This window comes from Balearica regulorum, chromosome 2 (assembly GCF_011004875.1).
Source record: "Balearica regulorum gibbericeps isolate bBalReg1 chromosome 2, bBalReg1.pri, whole genome shotgun sequence".
Classification (NCBI taxonomy): domain Eukaryota; kingdom Metazoa; phylum Chordata; class Aves; order Gruiformes; family Gruidae; genus Balearica; species Balearica regulorum.
In genome coordinates, this window is record NC_046185.1 from 156,242,509 (window position 1) to 156,262,526 (window position 20,018).

Consider the following 20,018-nt stretch of genomic DNA (forward strand, 5'->3'; position numbering starts at 1 on the left):
TCATTTATTTCCAGTGTTACTGTATTGTCAGAACAAATGTATAAAGTCTGAAAGTATTTGATTGGACCTGTACAGACTAAGATTTAAGCTACAAATGGTAAAGATTTCCAATATGAACACTTTAGAAGGCTCCACACATCAGGATAGACCTCAGCACATGCAGAGTACTTCAAGAGAGAGATGGAAGAACTCATCAAGCACATATGCAAGAGAACGTCAATGCCAGAGTTGTTCAGCTAGGTCACCAGGCTGGAAAAAGAGCGGCCTTCAGAGCCCTGACAAGACACGGCTGTGCAGGGGTTGGCAAACAAAAGCAGAAGTGAAGCTGGAATGAAAATTGCCATGTAGATAGCAGAAGCATTTTGCTCTTCAGAGGACTACCTTAGTTCAATTTGAAGAGTTCTAATCAATAACCTTTAAATTCAGTAACTTCTCAATAGAAGAGCAGCTGGTGCTACACATTATCAAACATGTATTTTAAAGAAGTATCTGCTGAGAAAAAGGTGTTGAAATTTGAGTCCCTAATATAATCTTTGGAGGCTTTAACTCAGGAAGTGAATTTAATTAACACACATCAAGTATGTCTCCGGATGGTAACATAAATGTAACCTTTTCCCAGGGCTCTGTTAAACATCTCAGAGGGATGTGACTGGGGTTTAACAGCACTAGTAATATAAATTCCTATTGGTGTGCACATAAAATTAGACAATAACAAAGATTTATATTTAAGCAAAAATCAGTATTATTTCCACGCTGTTTCATTATTTTTTAATCAGCAGAGAATAAGTGAGTGAGACGAACTGGGAGCATGGCAAACCTAAAAGAAAATGTAACGATATTTTTATCACTATGGAAGCAGTGCACAGGCAAGTAAGCTGTGTAGTGAACTGAAACAGTCATATATAAGAAAAATGTAAACGAGTAATGTTTACAGATTTAGAAACTCCCCCAGGAGGATGCAACTTCAAAAAGAGACCTGAATGTACTTTGAAGACTCAGCCGAACTCAGGCTTGAAGTTCAAAAGTACTACTGATGTACTGAACTTGGTCTTTAGGCATGTAAATGTTAAAATATATTGGAAAACACACTTTAAGGCAAAATAGGTAATTTGTTAAAAAAAAAAAAAAAAAAAAGAAGAACTGGTAACTTGTAAAGAAGAAAATATAAGAAACTTTTATCATCACCTAAGTATCTAGTAATATAGAAAACAAAGCTCTTTGAAATCAAATCCCAGCAACTAGAGACTGAAGCTAGACAGACTAGGGAGGCACAGAAAGTTTAAAAGGGAGGTTAACTAAACACTAGGATGAGTAATTACAGAATTTACCAAGGGTTAAGCTGAAATCTTTACCATTGGAATGACCTAATATACGGTTGGCAATTCTACTAAAATTACCTCCTAATTCAAAACAGGCATCAATGCAAGAACCTCGAAACAGATGTGCTGATCACAACAGATTCCTTCTGACCTTCCTGGAGGATAATTTATTTTCTTGGACTGTCACAGTAGTAGACTATAAGAAATATTCCGCTCTTAATAAAGCAAGCTGCTATATGCTCAGAACACAAAAATAATAGATGATTTCTTAGTCCATTTAAAAGAGAAATAAGCTCTCATGGCTGGTATATATACACCTATTTTGACAGAACCTCACTTTACAGTACAAGGCAATACACAGCAACTGCTTTCCATTTTCAGATGTCAATTTTATAAAATCATGCTCTGTATATAACTGGATACTTTAGTCTCTCAACGTATCAGTATCATTCTGTTTGGTTTTTTGTTTGGTTGGTTGGTTTGGTTTTGGGTGGGGTTTTTTTTTTTTTTTTTTTTTTTTACAAGATACTGTGCTATTTTTACTAAATATTACACCTAACTCATTAAGGCTACTGAAAAGGAAGTTGAAATCAAACTATCCATGTATGTCTTTAGCACACAGATACAAAGCGTAATATCGCAGGGAACAAAATACCTGCATTTCCAAGCAGGTTTAAAGTCTTAATCCCCTCCCTCGCATTTCCAAAACTAAAAATTGCTCTTGGCGGCAGGACTCCCGTGCCGGCTGCAAAGTCTCAAGAGGCAGAAGCAGTCCGCGTCCCCTCCGACTTGAGGCTCGACCCCAGGGCACCCCCGGCCTCTCCTCGGCCGGGGAACGGGGGCGCGGGGCGGGGGGGCCGCGGGCGGCCGGCAGCGCGGTGGTGCCACCTGGCGGCGAAGCTGCGCCACCCCGCCGGGAGCGGGAGCGTCGGGCCGGCCCTTGCCCGCGCTCAGCCCCGGGGCGGGGGGCGTTCGACCCCGGGGAGGGGTTACAGCGTTGAAGAGAGCAGAGAGTGCCAGACAGCGTCAAACAGGTGGCAAGGGAACGCAACTGAAGTTCTGAGCCGTGCGCTGCTAGGATTCGGGGATGGTTTAGATGCCTTGTGAGAGGGAATATCGGGGTGGAGTAAGATTTTGGGGGCTACAACAGACTAAATTCTATGTTGGCCTCATGACTGAGATGTTTGACATCTAATTGTATGGCTTTAACGCATTAGGAGTTGATCTGGTGACACAGAAAAAAAAGAAGTTGCTTTATGAGCTCTAGGCAGCTATTCATCAGGTACTATTCAGCAAGAGGCTGTTAGAACTTACGATTGAGGACTTTAACTCATCAGCGTTAATGAGTGTAACATCCAGTTTAGAGAACTGATCCCAAGAGCTTATCAAAATATTAAAAACTTGGAAAATTATTCAATTAGACATTCAGGAAATGTCTTACGTGTATGTATTTTCCAGTCAACAGACAAATGAGTTTCTTCTATGCTGCTTAATGCGAGAAGATTGTTATAGTGCTGATTTGAGAGTAATTTTAAAATATTTTGCCAATAGGCAGTACAATAATGGACCAAAAATAAAATCCCTCAAAGTATGTCTCAACTGCAAAATACCGAACTCTCATCTCCGCTCTGACTGCGTTGCTCACTGAAATACACATCTTCCATAACAGAACGTCTCTTCAACAAGACAGAGCTGAACAACCTTAGCCAGTAAAGTCACTTTTCAGACTCTTAAAAGTTAAGTGTATTTGGTTAAAAAGCCTATGTCAATACTCATATATTCAAAGAACAAAATGGAGACAGACAATACAACAGACAACACAAATATGAAGACAATTAAAAGCTGGAATAAAGGCGACCAAAAGGTTGCTCACGGTCTATTCCATTCACAAAAAATAAACTCCCTGATAGTTTATAGGTCTTGGTGATAGAGGCCCAAACAGCAGCTATGCCTTTTACAGTATGCACCACCACCCCAGATCAACATCATTTGGTCTCAGCATACATATGGGAAAACACTAATGTCAATCACATTTCTTTCTCTGAAAAAATGTCCTGGGACAAAGCAATTAATTAGCTCAGAAAAAAAAATAATGGAGGCACCAATGGACGCAAAACCTTCCAACTTTTTCAAGTCATTCTAGAAAAAGCGATAAAAAGAGTACAAAAATGATGGCATGAAACAATTCTACGATGCAGACCACAAAATTAAGTTTACTCTTCTGTCAGGAGAAGATGGCTACTTATATGGGATGATTGTCGTGCACCAAATAATTTATCAAGCTGAGGAGTCTGGGGGCGGGGGCGGGGTGTTTAAATAAGTTTTACTTTATATATAGGTTAGCCAAGAGCTTGGAAAATGAGAAAGTGGATACTGAAACTCAGTCATAATGCAAACGACACATCCGAATTAATAAAAAAACAGAAATGTGAATAAATATTTGTGGTTTTTGTTTTGAGCTAGAACTAAAAAAATCATCTTCTATTTGGGTAAAGTATTTCAAAGTTACTCCTGCATTTTCCATGTATCAAAGCTCTGATTAACAGAATGGTCAGTCAACACTGTAACATAGATTCTCATGCCCATATTCAATAGTAGTCACTATAAAAACTTACAGCCTAAATTGGCCACTAAAAATGTTATACCAAAACCACGGTTTTGACAGAACATGGTAATCAGTGCCCTTACCTTAATTGCTTATTTTTGTGTACAAATTAGAAGCTTTAGCTTAAAGAGTAAAAATTAATCCTCCCTTTTCCCCCACTAGTTCCAAAGAAGTGACCTTTATCTCACACTATCATGACAAGCAGAGGTAATCTGCTCTGCTTGATCAACTGTATTACTGCAATACTCCTAAACTACAGGCATAACCAATGCCAAAACCAACCCTCACATACCTTAAATTACCTTTAAGTGTAAGGAGTTTTATCTAGACTTACCATATAAGCAATACGACACCAAGAGCCCTGGCTGCTGTTTTGGAAATTAAGTACTGCTGTGTAACATTTGAAGGAGGACAGTTAGGGGTTTCTGTGAAAATCAGTCTCATAAAACAGGGGAATGAACTTAGTACCTCAAAAAGAGCACAGGAACAGTTTTGTTCAGATTAGCAACTGAATACATTTATACTCTTGGAACTTGTAAAAACCTGTGAAGGAACTGTCACTTACTCTGTGTGGCCCTGAAAGACATTCACAGAATGGATAGAAGGATCTCTGAAATCCCACAGACGGAAGGTTGTATCGCGTGATGATGTCACCACAAGACGTTGGGTGGGATGCGTACAACAATGTGTTAGCTCTTGGTCATGCCCTACAATCACAGATGAGAACACGTAAGGCAATGAAAATAAGACTTTTCATTTCCACATATGCTTGGAATGAAATGCTGATGATTTTTTCTTTTTTTCCCCAAAGAGTAAAAGAATAACAATTATTATTCTGAACTCTAGTTACCACTGCTGTAAAAGTTTAGAAGTATATTTAAAAGCAGAAAACCCCACTACTCACTTCATGATTATTAAGTAGCGATAGGTTATTGCTACTTAATGTGCCATGAAGACAGCAAAAGCATTTTGCAAGAACTACAATTTAGCTACATTCAGTTTAAAAACAACAACTTCGTATAATATATCACAAGCTTAAAAGAACACAAATTAATGCTCAGAGGATTAACCAGGTTGGAATTTCAGATACCAACACAATATTGAGCAGCAGCTGAAGTCTTGTACACACTCAAATCGTACTCCAGAGAAACAACTTTTCGCAATGTTTCAATATCTACAAATAATCCTCCATATAAAAATAAACCACCAATTTATCTTTCTGTGAGTGAACAAATACCTGTAAGAGAATGGACAAGTTCAGAAGTCTCTACATCATACAGATTTGCTGTCCTATCCCATGACGCTGTCACAGCTTGCTTCCCCCCAACAAGCCAGTCAGCTGCTATCACCACTCCTTGATGGCTTTTGAGGGAAGTTAACGGGGCTCTGACAGTGGGACAGTCACTAGAACCATCTCCGTCTCCATCGGGTTCATCTTTATCTGAGAACTCAACTTCATCTTCTCCAGACATTTGCTATACAATGCAAGAGGAAAAAAAAGATTTAGAATAAATGGGAAGGAATGTCTCGATGTTACATTTTACAGTGCAAATGCTTCCCAAGCCCCTTAAGGTGAATATGGGTAACTTAATTTTGTAGAATCTAGCCTATTCGGGTACTCACCATCAAAAACTTAGTTGAAGAAACAATACAAGTAAGTTAAATGCAGTTTTAATAACTACTTCATTTTAAAATCTCTTCTGAACTGTTTAGCTCTGAATATCTGTCCCCTTCACTATCTGGTAAGCCTTTTACATCCCCCTCACTGTATTGCCCTCAAGTTTCACTGCAACACATGTATCAAGGGACTTTTTTTCCTTTAAATTTTTAAGAGTAGGAAGCATCTAACAGGACACTGAGTATTTTAATCTTTGGGAACACAATCATTTTAATTTTTTGGGAAGACACTGTATATTTATCCATTAGAATCAAAATCATGACATCAGTATCTGTCTGCTGGTCAATACACTGTCATCACGCAGTGCTGATGTAAACTAGATGCAAAAGAGATTCTTTTGTTAACTAGGAAGCATCGATCTCTGAACCCTATTTCACTTATGCAAGACAAATACACTTTTCTTCCATGATATTTGGACGTGAAAAAGATAACATTTGTACTGCTCATTCAAAATGGAAATGTCAAATCAAATAAAACTGAATCAAACAATTGCCATTCAGAAATCTATGTCATATTATACAGCCATCTCTTTCCCCTACTCAGCTTATTGAGAAGCTCATGCTCTAAACTATGTTTGTCTTCACAATTTAGAAAAAGGTGCTTTTAAGTCAAATACAGCATTTGACAGTCTACAGTAAATACTGACTAAATAAAAGCCTGGGGACAACAATGTCAGATAGCGAGATAAGTGCTGGCAAGAGTCAATTAGAAATCAAATTGAAACATACAGTTAAAAAAATGCCAAAAATACAAGTCTCTACCATCAGTTTTCAATTCATAGCAACTATAGCTAATACAGGTGCCTCAGTAAGTCAAGCTACAAGAATTTAACTAAATTGAAAAGTTGTTCATTATTATTTATGATTTGAATTATTACAAAAGCTTTACTTGACAGTTCATTTACTTACACATTTATTACCTTGAACAAAAAGTCAATTAATGTACTTGCAGCTGCATATTCTAATCTGCACCACAGATCTTTGAAAACATGAAGCAAGTCTTTTTTTGAAAGAAAGGCTGAAATATACCTGTTAACCTAAAACCTTAAAATCTCACCTTTTGCAATCCTGAAATCATGTAAATTTTTTTAATTATGTATACATTTAACATTCAGTCTTATCATAAAACCTGTATCTGATGAAATTGCTGTGCAATTAGTTTGGTTGCAGTAAGTTGATTGCTTACATTGCAGTCTGCAGTTGGCTGAGGTGTAGGCAACTGTACTATGTACCTCCAGATGTGAGCTGTCTGGTCTCCAGATGCTGCACAGGGGGAAGAGGGGGAAGAAAAAGAGAGAGAGAGATACTAAGTAAGAGCATTTCCACAGACAATAAAAACAACCTTTAGCACTACATTTGGCAATACTGTCTTGAGTTCCATCTTTTTCGAAGAGATACTATTATGACCTTTTTGGTAAAAAAGTCTCAACGTCAACGGTTACTTCCTGGCTTCAAGACTTTTAAGAATATAACTCATAAATACTACACATCAGAACATGAATATCACTGCTGCTGGAATATGTAACACTTGAAGAAAGCAATTAACACAACAGATGTCATCCTTCATTTGCTATTTCTCAAAATACTGGGGTTCCTCTCCATTCAATGATTTCTTCCATTAATTTAGCATGGTTTTAATGAGAAAACCAAGAGAGCAAGCATGAAGCTATTCTGTTTCAGCCTTAAACTCAGCTTAACTAGCACCAGTTTACAGCTCAGCAGGTACCATCTGATTTTAGACTCCATTATTAACTAAGGAGAAACTCAAGATTCTCCCTGTTATGGACAGAACAAACATGCTCTAACACCTAGAGCTACCGTGTTGAGAGTTCTAGATTGAGAAGTAAAACTGTTAAGAGTACGCACAGATCTGGCACGTACAATGTACACGAAAGCAGCAGGAAAAACATCTCATCTAATAGACCAAGTAAGAAAGCTAGAAGAAAGCTAAACCTTATATTATTTCTAGTGTCAGTATTCTGGATCAGGGAGGAAGATTTTTTTAATTTTAATGAATTCTAAATCAATCAAGTGACACTGAAGAACAGGTCCACTGAAAACTTTCAATGGAAATACTTTGCAGAACCACCTCTCAAAAATAATAGAAGAACAAAAAACTAGCTATGGATAGATTTGGTTGGTTAGTTCTTTTGTTTTTTATTAGTTGGTTTATATACCAACATTGTTTATGGTACTGAAACAATGACTACTGTTATCATATGAAAACAGAAAAATCCAAATAGCCAAACTTAAATCATTGTTAGCCTTGACAGAAGGCATTCTACTCACTACCTTCCTTTAAAGTCATCGCTGCAGATGCAGAAAGCAGCAGTGGTTTAATTTCTAACCTCTGTAATAATTATCCTCATTTTACAATGACTTACCTAATAGCAGCAAATTGAATCCAGATCTCTCTAATCCCAAAGCTAGTGCCCTAATTGCTGGACCATATGAATCACAGTATTAACCACATTAGACAGTTTTCAAACCTGAAGCTGCACTGATGGTATTCTTAGTCCTGAAAACCCCTTTACACTAACAGTCATATTTTTGTGCTGTTTTTTCTGCACACTCAATATCACAATGTTCTTTTCTTTTACTTCTGGAAACATCACATATTTCAAAACAGTTAAGACAGAATAGACTAGACTATTTCAGTTGGAAGGGACCTACAAAAATCATCTAGTCCAACTGCCAGACCACTTCAGGGCTGACGAAGTTGAAGCATGTTGTTAAGGGCATTGTCCAAATGCCTTTGAAACCACAACAGGCTTGGGGCATTGACTGCCTCTCTAGGAAGCCTGTTCCAGTGTTTGACCACCCTCTCAGTAAAGAAATGCTTCCTCATGTCCCATCTGAACCTCCCTAGGTGCAGCTTTGACCCATTCCTACATGTGCTATCACTGGATCCCAGAGAGAAGAGTTCAGCACCTCCCTCTCCACATCCCCTCCTCAGGAAGCCATACAGAGCAATGAGGTCGCCCCTCAGCCTCCTTCGCTCCAACTAGACAAGTCCAAAGTCCTAATCTGTTCCTCATAGGACATTCTTTCCAGCCCTTTCACCAGCTTTGTTGCCCTCCTCTGGACACATTCAAGGACCTTCAGGTCCTTCTTAAACTGTGGGGCCCAGCACTGCACACAGTACTCAAGGTGAGGCTGCACCAATGCTGAATACAGCAGGATAATCCCCTTTTTTCACTGGCTGGTGATGCTGTGTTTTATGCACCCCAGGATGTGGTCAGCCCTCTGGGCTGCCAGGGCACACTGCTGACTCATACTGAATCTGTTGCCAACCAGCACCCCCAGATCCTTTTCTGCACGGCTGCTCTCCCAATTTATACTTGTGCCCAGCATTACTCTGTCCCAGCTGCAGAAATCTGGCGTTTGGACTTGTTAAATTTCATCCCATTAATCACAGTCCAATGCTCCAATCTATCTCTCTGCAAGGCCTCCTGTCCCTTAAGAGAGTCAACAGCACCTCCCAGTTTGGGATCATCAGCAAACTTGCTAACAGTACATTCAACTCCTGCATCCAGATCACTGATAAATACATTGAACAGGAATGGCCCCAGAATTGAACCCTAAGGAACGCTGCTGGTGACCGGTCACCAGCCAGATGTAGCCCCATTCACTACAACCCTTTGAACTCTGCCCCACAGCCAGTTCTCCAACTAGCCCACTGTGAACCTGCTCATTCCACCGCTGGACAATTTGTCCAAAAGGATGCTGTGAGGGACAGTATCAAAAGCCTTACTAAAATCCAAAAAAACTACCTCCACCACCTTCCCTTCATCCACTAGGCAGGTGACCAGAAGGATATTAAATTAAACAGGACTTTCCCTTTGTGAACCTGCATTGACTGTGCCTGATTGCATTATTCTTTAAATGCCTTTGAGCAATACCCAGCATAATCCTCTCTGTAATTTTTCCAGGAACTAAGGTGTGGTGGGTTGACCCTGGCTGAGGGCCAGGTGCCCACCAGAGCCACTCTATCACTCACCTCATTCACCAGACAGGGGAGAAAGTATCACAAAAAATTTACGGGTCGAGGTAAGGACAGGGAGAGATCATTCTCTAATTATCATCATGAGCAAAACAGACCGAACTTAGAGAGGCAATTCATCTTAATTATTACTAAGCAAAACAGAGTAGAGGAATGAGAAATAAAACCAAATCTTAAAACACCTCCCCCCACCCCTCCCATCTTCCCGGGCTCAACTTCACTCCCGGCTTCAACCTCCGCCCCCCTCAGCGGCACAGGGGGACGGGGAGTGGGGGTTACGGTCAGTTCATCACACAGTGTTTCTGCCGCTTCTTCATCCTCAGGGGGAGGACTCCTCTTAATCGTTCCCCTGCTCCAACATGGAGTCCCTCTCACGGGAGACAGCCCTTCACGAACTGCTCCAACATGAGTCTCTCCCACGGGCTACAGTCCTCCACAAACTGCTCCGGCGTGGGTCTCTTCCATAGGGTGCAGACCTTCAGGAGCAAACTGCTCCAGCGTGGGTCCCCCACGGGGTCACAAGTCCTGTCAGCAAATCTGCTCTGGCATGGGCTCCTCTCTCCACGGATCCACAGGTCCTGCCAGGAGCTTGCTCCAGCATGGGCTTCCCATGGGGTCACAGCCTCCTTCAGGTGTCTCCACCTGCTCTGGCATGGGGTCCTCCACGGGCTGCAGGTGGAATCGTTACACCCCCTCATCCCCCCTCCATGGGCTGCAGGGGGACAGCCTGCTTCACCATGGTCTTCACCACGGGCTGCAGGGGGGATCTCTGCTCCGGCGCCTGGAGCACCTCCTGCCCCTCCTTCTTCACTGACCTTGGTGTCTGCAGATGTTCTTACATCTTCTCACTCCTCTCTCCAACTGCAAAAGCTCTAACTGTTTTTTTTTCCTTCTTAAATATGTTACCACAGAGGCGCTGACGGGCTCGGCCTTGGCCAGTGGCGGGTCCGTCTTGGAGCCAGCTGGCATTGGCTCTGTCAGACACAGGGGAAGCTTCTAGCAGCTTCTCACAGAAGCCACCCCCGTAGCCGCCCCCCGCTGCCAAAACCTTGCCACGCAAACCCAACACGTGAGGTTAGGCTAACACGTCTGTAGTTCCCTGGGTCTTCCCTCACACCCTTCTTGTAGGGTGGAGTAACGTTGGCTAGCTTCCAGTCAGCAGGAGCCTCCCCAGACTCTCAAGATCTTTGGTGGTTGATCGAGAGGGGTCCTGCCATAACATCTGCTAGCTCCTTCAGTACCCTGGGATGAATCCCATCAGGCCCCATGGACTTATAACATTCAGCTGACGTGTGATTCTAAGTGTCTGTTTTGGAGCACATAAGCACAAATGACAATGACATGACAAACACAGATGGAAAGATCTAGCTCTGATTTGTCAAGCCCTAAAATGCAAAAATAATTCAATCAATAAGGATACTGACAAAGCAGTAGAAAGAGGGGCTACCACCAAGAAGATGCTAGTGAACAACACAATTTTCCATCATGACCAACATACTCATCATATGAAAAAACTTTACATACCTGTAAGAGCCACTTGCTCAGTTGGATGAAACTTTATGGAATTCACTGTGTAAAACAAAGGAAAGTTTTAAGCTAGTATACTGAAAGAATTATTTCACAGTGTTTTATCATTAAAAGCATTAAAAAAAATCAAGAAGTCTTCGGTTTTAAATAATTTTTTTTGTAGTATAGCAATCTCTTAGGTGAGATAAAGCACAATAGTATTTTATTTGAGTATATAAACCTATGTCGTATCAAGGAAAGCAGCTATAGTTGAGTATACAACATTACGTATTTTCTAACAAGTTATTTCCTCAATCTAGTACACGTGTTTCTTGTTATAGGGGATAAACAAATCACATTCAAATAATCATGTGTAAGCTGACAGAAGGTAATGCTCTGGACTTCCATAAAGAGAATTTAAGTATTCATCATTATTTCTAAAATAATGAGAATTTATTATATATACGACCATCAACTTTCTGATTATTGCTTAAGATCGCAAGAACAAATACCTAAAAACCTAATGCAAACAATACAAATTAGATTTCAGTCCTGCAACCATATGTAATCAAAACAGCACAGTTTTAAAATAATCATGCAAAAATTCTATCAGTCTACAAAGCTGCTCTTCATTTTTTATTGCAGTGAATAAGGTTCGATTACTTTTCATTACTAAGCACTTTCATTTGCAAAATCCATAAGCTTCTTGTCAACAGTTCTTCAAGGAATAACTTAGAAATCATTTCCATCCATCATAGAAGTAAAATAAGCTGCTTATGTCATCAGGAGAATGTGGTGTAATGAATCTAAAAAGATACTCCTCAAATTGTTCACACTGAACTAACTCAACAGTGCACCAACTGCTGGCACCCAACACCTTTGCTCCATTTCAAATCAACTGTCAAACATAAACAAGTAAAAAAGTTCTACTAAATTAAAAATACATGATTTTTAATATAATTCATATAAATCTACATAATTTTTATAAATTATAGTGTATATACTTTTTTTTTTTACTTTGTTTACACACAACTGTTTAAATACAGGTTGGAGCTTTTATTTTCATGGTTATCCAAATAGCAATTAAAAAAAAACCACCAAAAAAACCTATTGGCATGAAAATGCAAGTGATTGGAGTTTTTAAACTGGCAGCTAAAGGTACCCTCTCCATGCAGCAAGCAACCTGAGATATCTGAACAAATTAAAGTGCTACCTGTTGTTTCTATGCATCTATCTATTTAGTTCTTTGTGCTGCAGGAGCTAGAAGTCATATAGCAGGAAAAAAAGCAGAACTCATGGCTGAAGCAGCTGACCACTCTCTGGAGAACTTAATTCTATTTATATCTTTGCCACAAAGATATAAAATGTGATGTGCTAGCTGAGTTACTTAACCAAACACACCAGGTCAATAACTCTGTTCCTTGTTTTCTAGGTGGATGACTCTACACTCCAGGGTAAAATCACTCAAAGTGCTCAACTCTCAACAGCAAGTTAAAGCTCTCCACCTTTGATCTATAAAACCTTATATTCTAACCCGTTATAAGACAGAAGGGGGCTGATCAGGTGCTTGTCAAATTGGACACCAAAAATTAACATCAAAAGCATTTACTGCATTGCACCTTTCCACCCAAGGACGGGTTTAAAAACCACTGTTTCTGAAATAGTCATTCTGGTAGAAAGGAAGACAAATGCCTATATTGAATTAATTGTCTTCAAAACAAGATATTAACACTACACAACAGATTATATATGGGATCATGTATTAAGCAGAGAAGTGCAAATCTGTATCTTGTATCCCAAATATAACACAGATCCTGCAAAAAAGCTAATTTCTGATTATTTAAGCTTCTCTTGTTCTGCATATTCATGAGACCTCAATGAGTTCTGACATTTAACTTCTGAGTGTCATAACTGCCTGTAAATTTCTTCATACGGACTTGTTTATTCATTTAGCATTTAGAGAGCTGTCTTAATAGGCCTCTCTAAGAAAGAATCATAGTACAAAACACTCTCTCTATGAAGACTAATGGCATTTCACAATTGACTTGTTAATGGTGTTGGCAAACCTGCAAGTTTGCAACAATAAACATTTCTGTAGTTGTCCCAAACACATTTCCTCCTCCCGAACACTCTGTTTCCAGTTTTCACAGCATGCCCTTATCTTACCTGATCCAACATGCCCTACATACTTGACAAGGCACTTCCCTGTTTCTATGCTCCACAGCAAAGCAGTGTGATCTACAAAGATTAAAAAATAGCTGTAAATATTGTTACAAATTTATGGTTTTCACTTTTAACCAATTCAACAAGTTACCTTTGAATATAAAGCACACCATGTGAAATAGACCTCAAATGTAGAAAAGATCAATTCCTCTTGATTATTACCTTATCTATAAAATATAAAAGCTTGCTATCATTATAATTTAGTACACATTTCTCAAAAAAGAAAAAATTGAAGGTGCTCTCTCAATTGTATTGATTTGCAGTAAGTATCGAAAGGCAAATTCTACTTTTGATATTTTTTCTCTGTTATATACTTATGTATAATGCTCCAACTGTGTATTGTGAGATTCAGAAAGAACACAGAAAGCATTCAGTGGTGAAAAAATTAGGAGTCACTACAAGTTCTATGCACAAACTATTTACTTCCTACATGGAAGTCCCAAATGCATGTAGGTTACTGCAAAGCCCTACAAAAACTTACTTAAAAAGGAAATCACTCCCAATGCCAAACCTTTACCCTGCCACACCCAAAAATAAATAATTAGCATAAGTATTTGTAAGTGGGGAGAACCTTAATGCTGAATCAGAGAATGGCTGTTTCCAAGTTAAATCAGGACAAAGACAAGATGTCCCACACCAAGACAAAACGTGTCCCTCAGCAGACACACAAAAATAATAACAGTTCAGTTTAGGAAGCAGAGGTTTCTGGTCCATAATATTTATGTCCAGTAAGTGTTTTCAGATTCTGTTCCAGTTTCAAATGACTGTCAAAGTGACCATTTATAACTGGTTATGGCTTAGTTCCCCAATAATTTTCAAAATCCACACAAGACTCTATAAATTGATTTTTGGATCATAGTAGATTCAGTAACTTATTCATTAGTACCTGTTCCCTCTCTCAAGTAGAAAGGAAGGAATCTAGTAAGCTACATAAGATCTGAAAATTAAGATTTTTGGCTGCCCCTAGACCCTTAAGCAAAAGCCAGACGAATGTGAGAATACAAGAATATGCAAACTATGACTAAGTCCACAGCTTCTATAAAACAAAGGCTAAATAATACTACAGTAGAAAGTCTGCTGGGATCTCTGTATACAACAGTGCAGTATTCTGCGTGAGAGACCTCTCCAGGCGAGCAGCCCCCAACCCTCTCACTTACGCATCCGACAGGCAAGAGTTGACCCGCATGGAAGTTACCTGGCACATATTTTAGAAAGATCAACAAGGACACCTGAACCTTCTAAAGGTTAAATGCCATTTCAAGGAAACTGCAATTTCATAATTTTTCAGCTACTGAACTTCTTTAAATCAACTTTTTCAGTACAGAGCTAAGTATTTCCGTACACTTTTGATCTACATTTGCTCTAGCTTAGGCACTAAACCAGAATTTTCTAAAGATTCAAGCAACACAAAACTTTACCAGCAGATGCAGTTCCCAACACCACTGGTTGAGTTTTCGCGACACTGACATCCCAAATACCATCCCTGTGGCCAACATATTCCTTTACCAGTTGACAGATTGCCCTTGATGTTGTAGTTTTAAAACTGGATACAATCTGAAATAGCAGAAAGACCAACATATTTTTTTCCACATTGACCCAAGATTAATTATCTCATGAATACAAATAGATACTTTTTCATAACAATCCTTCAGTGTTCTGACAGTTCACTATTGTAAAAATTTGGTATTTGATGGTAGGGAAGTGAGTTTGAATGCAAACATACGTCTTTTTTTTTTCTGTTTTTATAACATCCCTCTTCTCACAGAATGCAAGATAAACTATTCTGTACTACAATAATGCAATCTCATTGGAGTAATGACTGCACAAATGCAGTATACAATTCCCATTCAGTTTGGGTAAAGGATTATAATTAAAAAAACAACCCTCAAAACTTTCCTTGCCTATACCCAAACAAGTACATCTGATAACTTAAAGACAATCCATGCTATCCAGAATAAGGTCTTTGAAAAAATGTACTTACTACATAATTCTAGTAAAATCCAGAAAATTTCCCATTTAAAATGTTCCCATTTTAAACACTCTAAAAATAGATAAGACTCATTAAATACAAATTAGTATGTAAGTAATACCAAATAAAAAAAGTCTAGCAAAAATGGTAAAACTACAAGGCAGTATAGTACAGGAAGGCTGAAAACAGTATCTACAGAAAGGAACCTAACTGCAGAAAGTCTGCATTTTCAGATAAAAGGGGAGTGCAGTATTTAAAAAAAAAAAAAGTCTGTCTGGCTGGAATGTTTCCAGAGACAACTGAAATCAAGAGTGGTGAAAGATTACTTCAAAAAGCAAAACCACTGTTAAAAATACCCTATTTTTACCCCACAAGTCTTGAAGCTCATAACTGTTCTTTGAGAAAGACTATCTGAAAAGCTTTGTTAAAACTAAAACAAAAAGACAACTTCCATTTATCCATGTTTTCCTCTGCATGCAATTATGGGCAGGTACCTATCTGACTGACTAAGTCAAAACCTTTAAACGCTTCAATACTCAATCACATTGAGATTCATCTACAGCTTAGTAAAACTTAGAAAATTAAGTCTATATTTCAGATACAATAAACTGTGGTTAAAATCCCATTAGTTTTTGGTATCAAAAAAGAAGGTCCTAAGGATATCATTAAAACAAATTACTTCCATAAAGGTTTTTAAAAGTTAAAAAATATCTGCAAAAGCATTCCAAATCCCAAGCATGCCAACTTTGCAATGATAAAATTATAATGCCCTATTTGAATTACAAATTAACAGCTAATATGCATTTCATTTTTACAGCAGAAGGAACAACCATTAAGGATGCATTGAAAAGAAATTGGGTTAATGGTAAAGATTATTAGTTCAACCATACTGCAGAGTTTCATAAGCCTTGAATATAATGCTACAGATGCAACTTTTACATTGAATACAGTCCTTAAACTAAATGGAGTCATGCATGAGAAGTGGAAAAACAGAACTAAGTAAACAGTTAAGGACTACCATAGCACTCAGCTCAAATTCCAAACTTTAAATTTTTCAACACTCAACCTGACACTCAAACTATGCGTGCATTCTGTCTTTCTAACGTTGAGCCAAATTCTCATGCAAAAGTTTTCTAAGAGAAACTATCTCCTAGTCATCAACAAGCACAGATTTTCCAAAACTGCTGGACAGTGGTTTCATTGATCATCTAATGGCAAAGCTGTAAAACTCCATTTGAAGTATTAGCAGTCTTGAATGAACACATGGAAGACAAGAGTTCAAGAACACTATCTAACACTAAATATCCAGATACAGATATTTATTTAATACACATCTCTTTTTCTTTTTTCTTTTTTGCTGTACCTCACTTGACATACCAGTAAACGGATAAACTAGATAGTACCTGGATTACTTCTTGGTTTCTTAACCATACATAAACAGTTTTCTAAGAAAGGAAAGAAAATAGCATGCAACTTGCTAAAAAGAGGCCTCCGCACTGCAGTAAGCTCTTAAAATAACTTCAGCAGTTCTCAGATTGTCATATACAAACGCAGTAAGTGGGCAATCATATCCTGAGTGTGTTTCAGCTTTGTCCATCCTCTTTCTTAAATCCATACAGTTTCATGTACCTCCTTTCACAGAGATTTGTTAATAAGGAAACAATTGTTTACCATACAAACAATTGAAAACTGAATACAAATTGAAACAATTGCATGGCAAACAAGTTGAAACACTCTGTAACAGGACACATTAGAAATAAGAATGAAAACTTTGTCAACTCAGGCAGCATTATACACTGTGACAGATAAACGAAATTTCCTGCAGAATAACATCAAACAGTGAGCTCAAAAACTACATCTTCCAAAAAAGTTTTATTCCCTTCAACTGCTGGGTGAACGAATACCTGCCTTTAAGGGTCCTTTTCCGTATGCAAAAAGATCAAGAGATCCTGTAATTTAGTTTATAATGGAGCAAGTTATATCATTTCAGTTTATTTTAGGATTCTGCATAAACTGTTAATATTTTCCTCATGTCTTAACAACTGTCATAGCCAGGAGCTGTTAACATCAGCAGTAACATCTTGTTAACATCAAAACACAAATTTCACATAGCAATTCCCACATCTACAAACAACTACAGTTAAATTACAAGATCTTGTCCCTTAACATATACAAAAAAAAAATCATTTTTAGAGTACCAAGTGCTAAATCTACTCTATCTCTACAGGATTTGGGCACTGGTGGATAACCCCTGCTGCTAAAAGAATCCTTTCCTGAAATGAGTTTTGTCAACTTAATATTCAGACTCCTATCTCAGCTAAGGGATGAAAAGTATCCAGGTATGGGAATTTTCTATGAAGGACTTAAATTAAGCATGTTTCCCTCAGCATTTTCCCCAAGAAAATGAACAGATTGCTTTAGCCTTAGCATGTTTTACCATCGTTAAAGCAGTCAGGGGTCAGCTTTCTCATTAGAACAAGCAAATATTGAAATCTCTTTTCAGAACAAGTCTAAACTCTTCGGTGGTTGGCAATCATTAAAAATGTAATCGTGTGCAATTACACAAAACAATTGGTTTGTAAAACTTAAGTCTCTTCTCATTACCCACAGGGAAAAATAAAATAAAATAAAAGACTTCTGACAAGTTTTAAAGTAGGCATACAGTAACAGTATAAAGGATGGGCTGAAGAGACAAGTCGCAATCCAGTACCCCACTGAGTTTGGAACACGATCCATTTTTGGTAAACATTGTTCATTCAATGCTCATAAATACAGACATAAGAATTTCAAAGCTTTTGAACTCTTAAAGCCTTTCAAATGTCATTTTCTCAGACAGTGTATTAGGGAACTCTAACTGCATCCAGTCAGGCTACAGACAGAAAGATCAGTTTGTTAGAAACTTAGTTATAGTCTTTCCTGACTTTTGGCTATGGTCTCTTTGTGGGTCAAGAGACAAAAGGTTGCAGGTTTGACTCTTCTGTGCAGGAAGGAAAAAGCGGTCAAAATAAAGCCACTCCCATGAAGTACAGAAAGGTTTCAAAGAACACACTGGAAAGAAGTGGTCTCAACTTTATCATTCCTCTCAGCTTTCCTCTCTACCCCCCCAGTAAACTCTGATTCAAAGTTGTGGAAAGAAGTATCAGCACACTCAAACATCTGTTGCTTATCGACTGATATAATAGGTATGTTGGATGGCTATAATAAGGTACTAAATTCTTCATGTTCCACTACTCAGGACTACTTTGCTGTGCATGCACATCAGAATACCCATAAGCAAAGCAGTTACCCAGGAGTCTCCACCCCATACTTCCCAGCTTCCCATGCTGAAGTTGCGAGGTCCGCCTGCCCTGCCTGGAAAAGAATACGAGCGCTACGTTGCAAGCAAGTAAAAGAAGACAAGCATTTAACACCAGCCCTAAAAAAAAAAAAAAAAAAAAAAAAAAAAACACCACAAAAACCAAACCACCCAAACAAAAAAAAACCCCACTACGTTGCAGAAAGTACTAATTCATAACTATGTAGCAGCTGTACTAATACTATATTGTCCCTATTAATATCACATTGTCCCTATTTAAGTGTCCTCATTAAAGAATTCATAAGTCATTAACTCTTAAGAAAAAGGAAGAGGCACCTCTATGCATCAGATTGGCAAGAATAAAAAAAGAAAGTTTGAGAAACATAAAAAGGAGGCCAAATAAAACAGAGTAACTTAAATCTATTTCACCACACTACTAATACTCATACTTTACAGATGGTATTTCCAAGACACCTACAGTTATTCCATAACCACAGATTAGCCTGCAATACAGGTCAGCACAGAGCTTCTTATACAGTTGGTTCACATACCAGATCTCACTGTGGTTACCTCACATCTCATTTACCCTTAATAATGTATCATGAAATGACCCTAAGATAAGGCAAAAAGAGCAACAAGTAAACTCTCTATGAAAGTTGAAAAAGGGGAGAGAAAGAGGAAAACCAAAACACCAGACGGATGCAGATGTGCAAAACAAAACACATCAGAAAGGGTAACTGTGCCAAGAGACTAAGCAAAAAAAAAAAAAAAAAAAAAAAAAAAAAAAAAAAAAAAAAGAAAGATTGCTAGCTACTAATTTGCAAGGTTTGCAATACAAACAAACCATTCTAGTGTCATACCTAAAAAATAAAAATAATTTTAAAACCCCACAAAACCCTATAATAGTACACATATAGATGCCTACTGAAATCCCCATTTCAACTGCAATACTCAAATCTTTATTCAGAAATTCACTACCTATTAAGTTTTCCATTTCCATCAGTTCTCTTTACAAAAGTATCCCACATACACGTGAGCACACACACTCCCTCCTCTCCAACATTTATTCTTTTAAAAATATGAGCAATTATTGTCAAAAAGTAATACAGTGTGCTTTAACAGGTAATTGATGAATCCAAGGTAAAGATACTGTTCCTCATGAGGCAGGTTTACTCAAAGAACAGCACTGCTCAGCTTAAAGAAACCACAATTTGCAACTTAAAGACAGTCATGTTAGTACACATTGATGAGTAGAGATTTAATTTGTCTCATACCTTGCTAGTAGATGCCTTGTAAGTTGTCTTTAATTTCTGAGAAAGCTGACTGGTACTATGACTGGCTGTTGAGACAAATTTAAAGGAAGATATTTCAAATACAGCATTAGCTTACACAAATAAGTAACTGGCATCAACTCCCTTCAA

General features: G+C 38.2%; 1 protein-coding gene across 3 annotated transcripts in view; it reads right to left on the reverse strand.

Annotated features, from left to right (window-relative positions):
• Positions 1-20,018, reverse strand: part of WDR37 (WD repeat domain 37) — a 51,016-nt gene that overhangs the window by 14,214 nt on the left and 16,784 nt on the right. For all 3 annotated transcript variants that reach the window (XM_075746582.1, XM_075746583.1, XM_075746584.1), the window contains 7 exons: positions 19,872-19,936; positions 14,752-14,887; positions 13,277-13,348; positions 11,129-11,173; positions 6,788-6,864; positions 5,162-5,399; positions 4,490-4,631 (listed from right to left, as the gene is read on the reverse strand). In XM_075746582.1, coding sequence (XP_075602697.1) covers positions 4,490-4,631; positions 5,162-5,399; positions 6,788-6,864; positions 11,129-11,173; positions 13,277-13,348; positions 14,752-14,887; positions 19,872-19,936 — 775 coding nt within the window. The remainder of the gene's footprint in view (positions 1-4,489; positions 4,632-5,161; positions 5,400-6,787; positions 6,865-11,128; positions 11,174-13,276; positions 13,349-14,751; positions 14,888-19,871; positions 19,937-20,018) is intronic.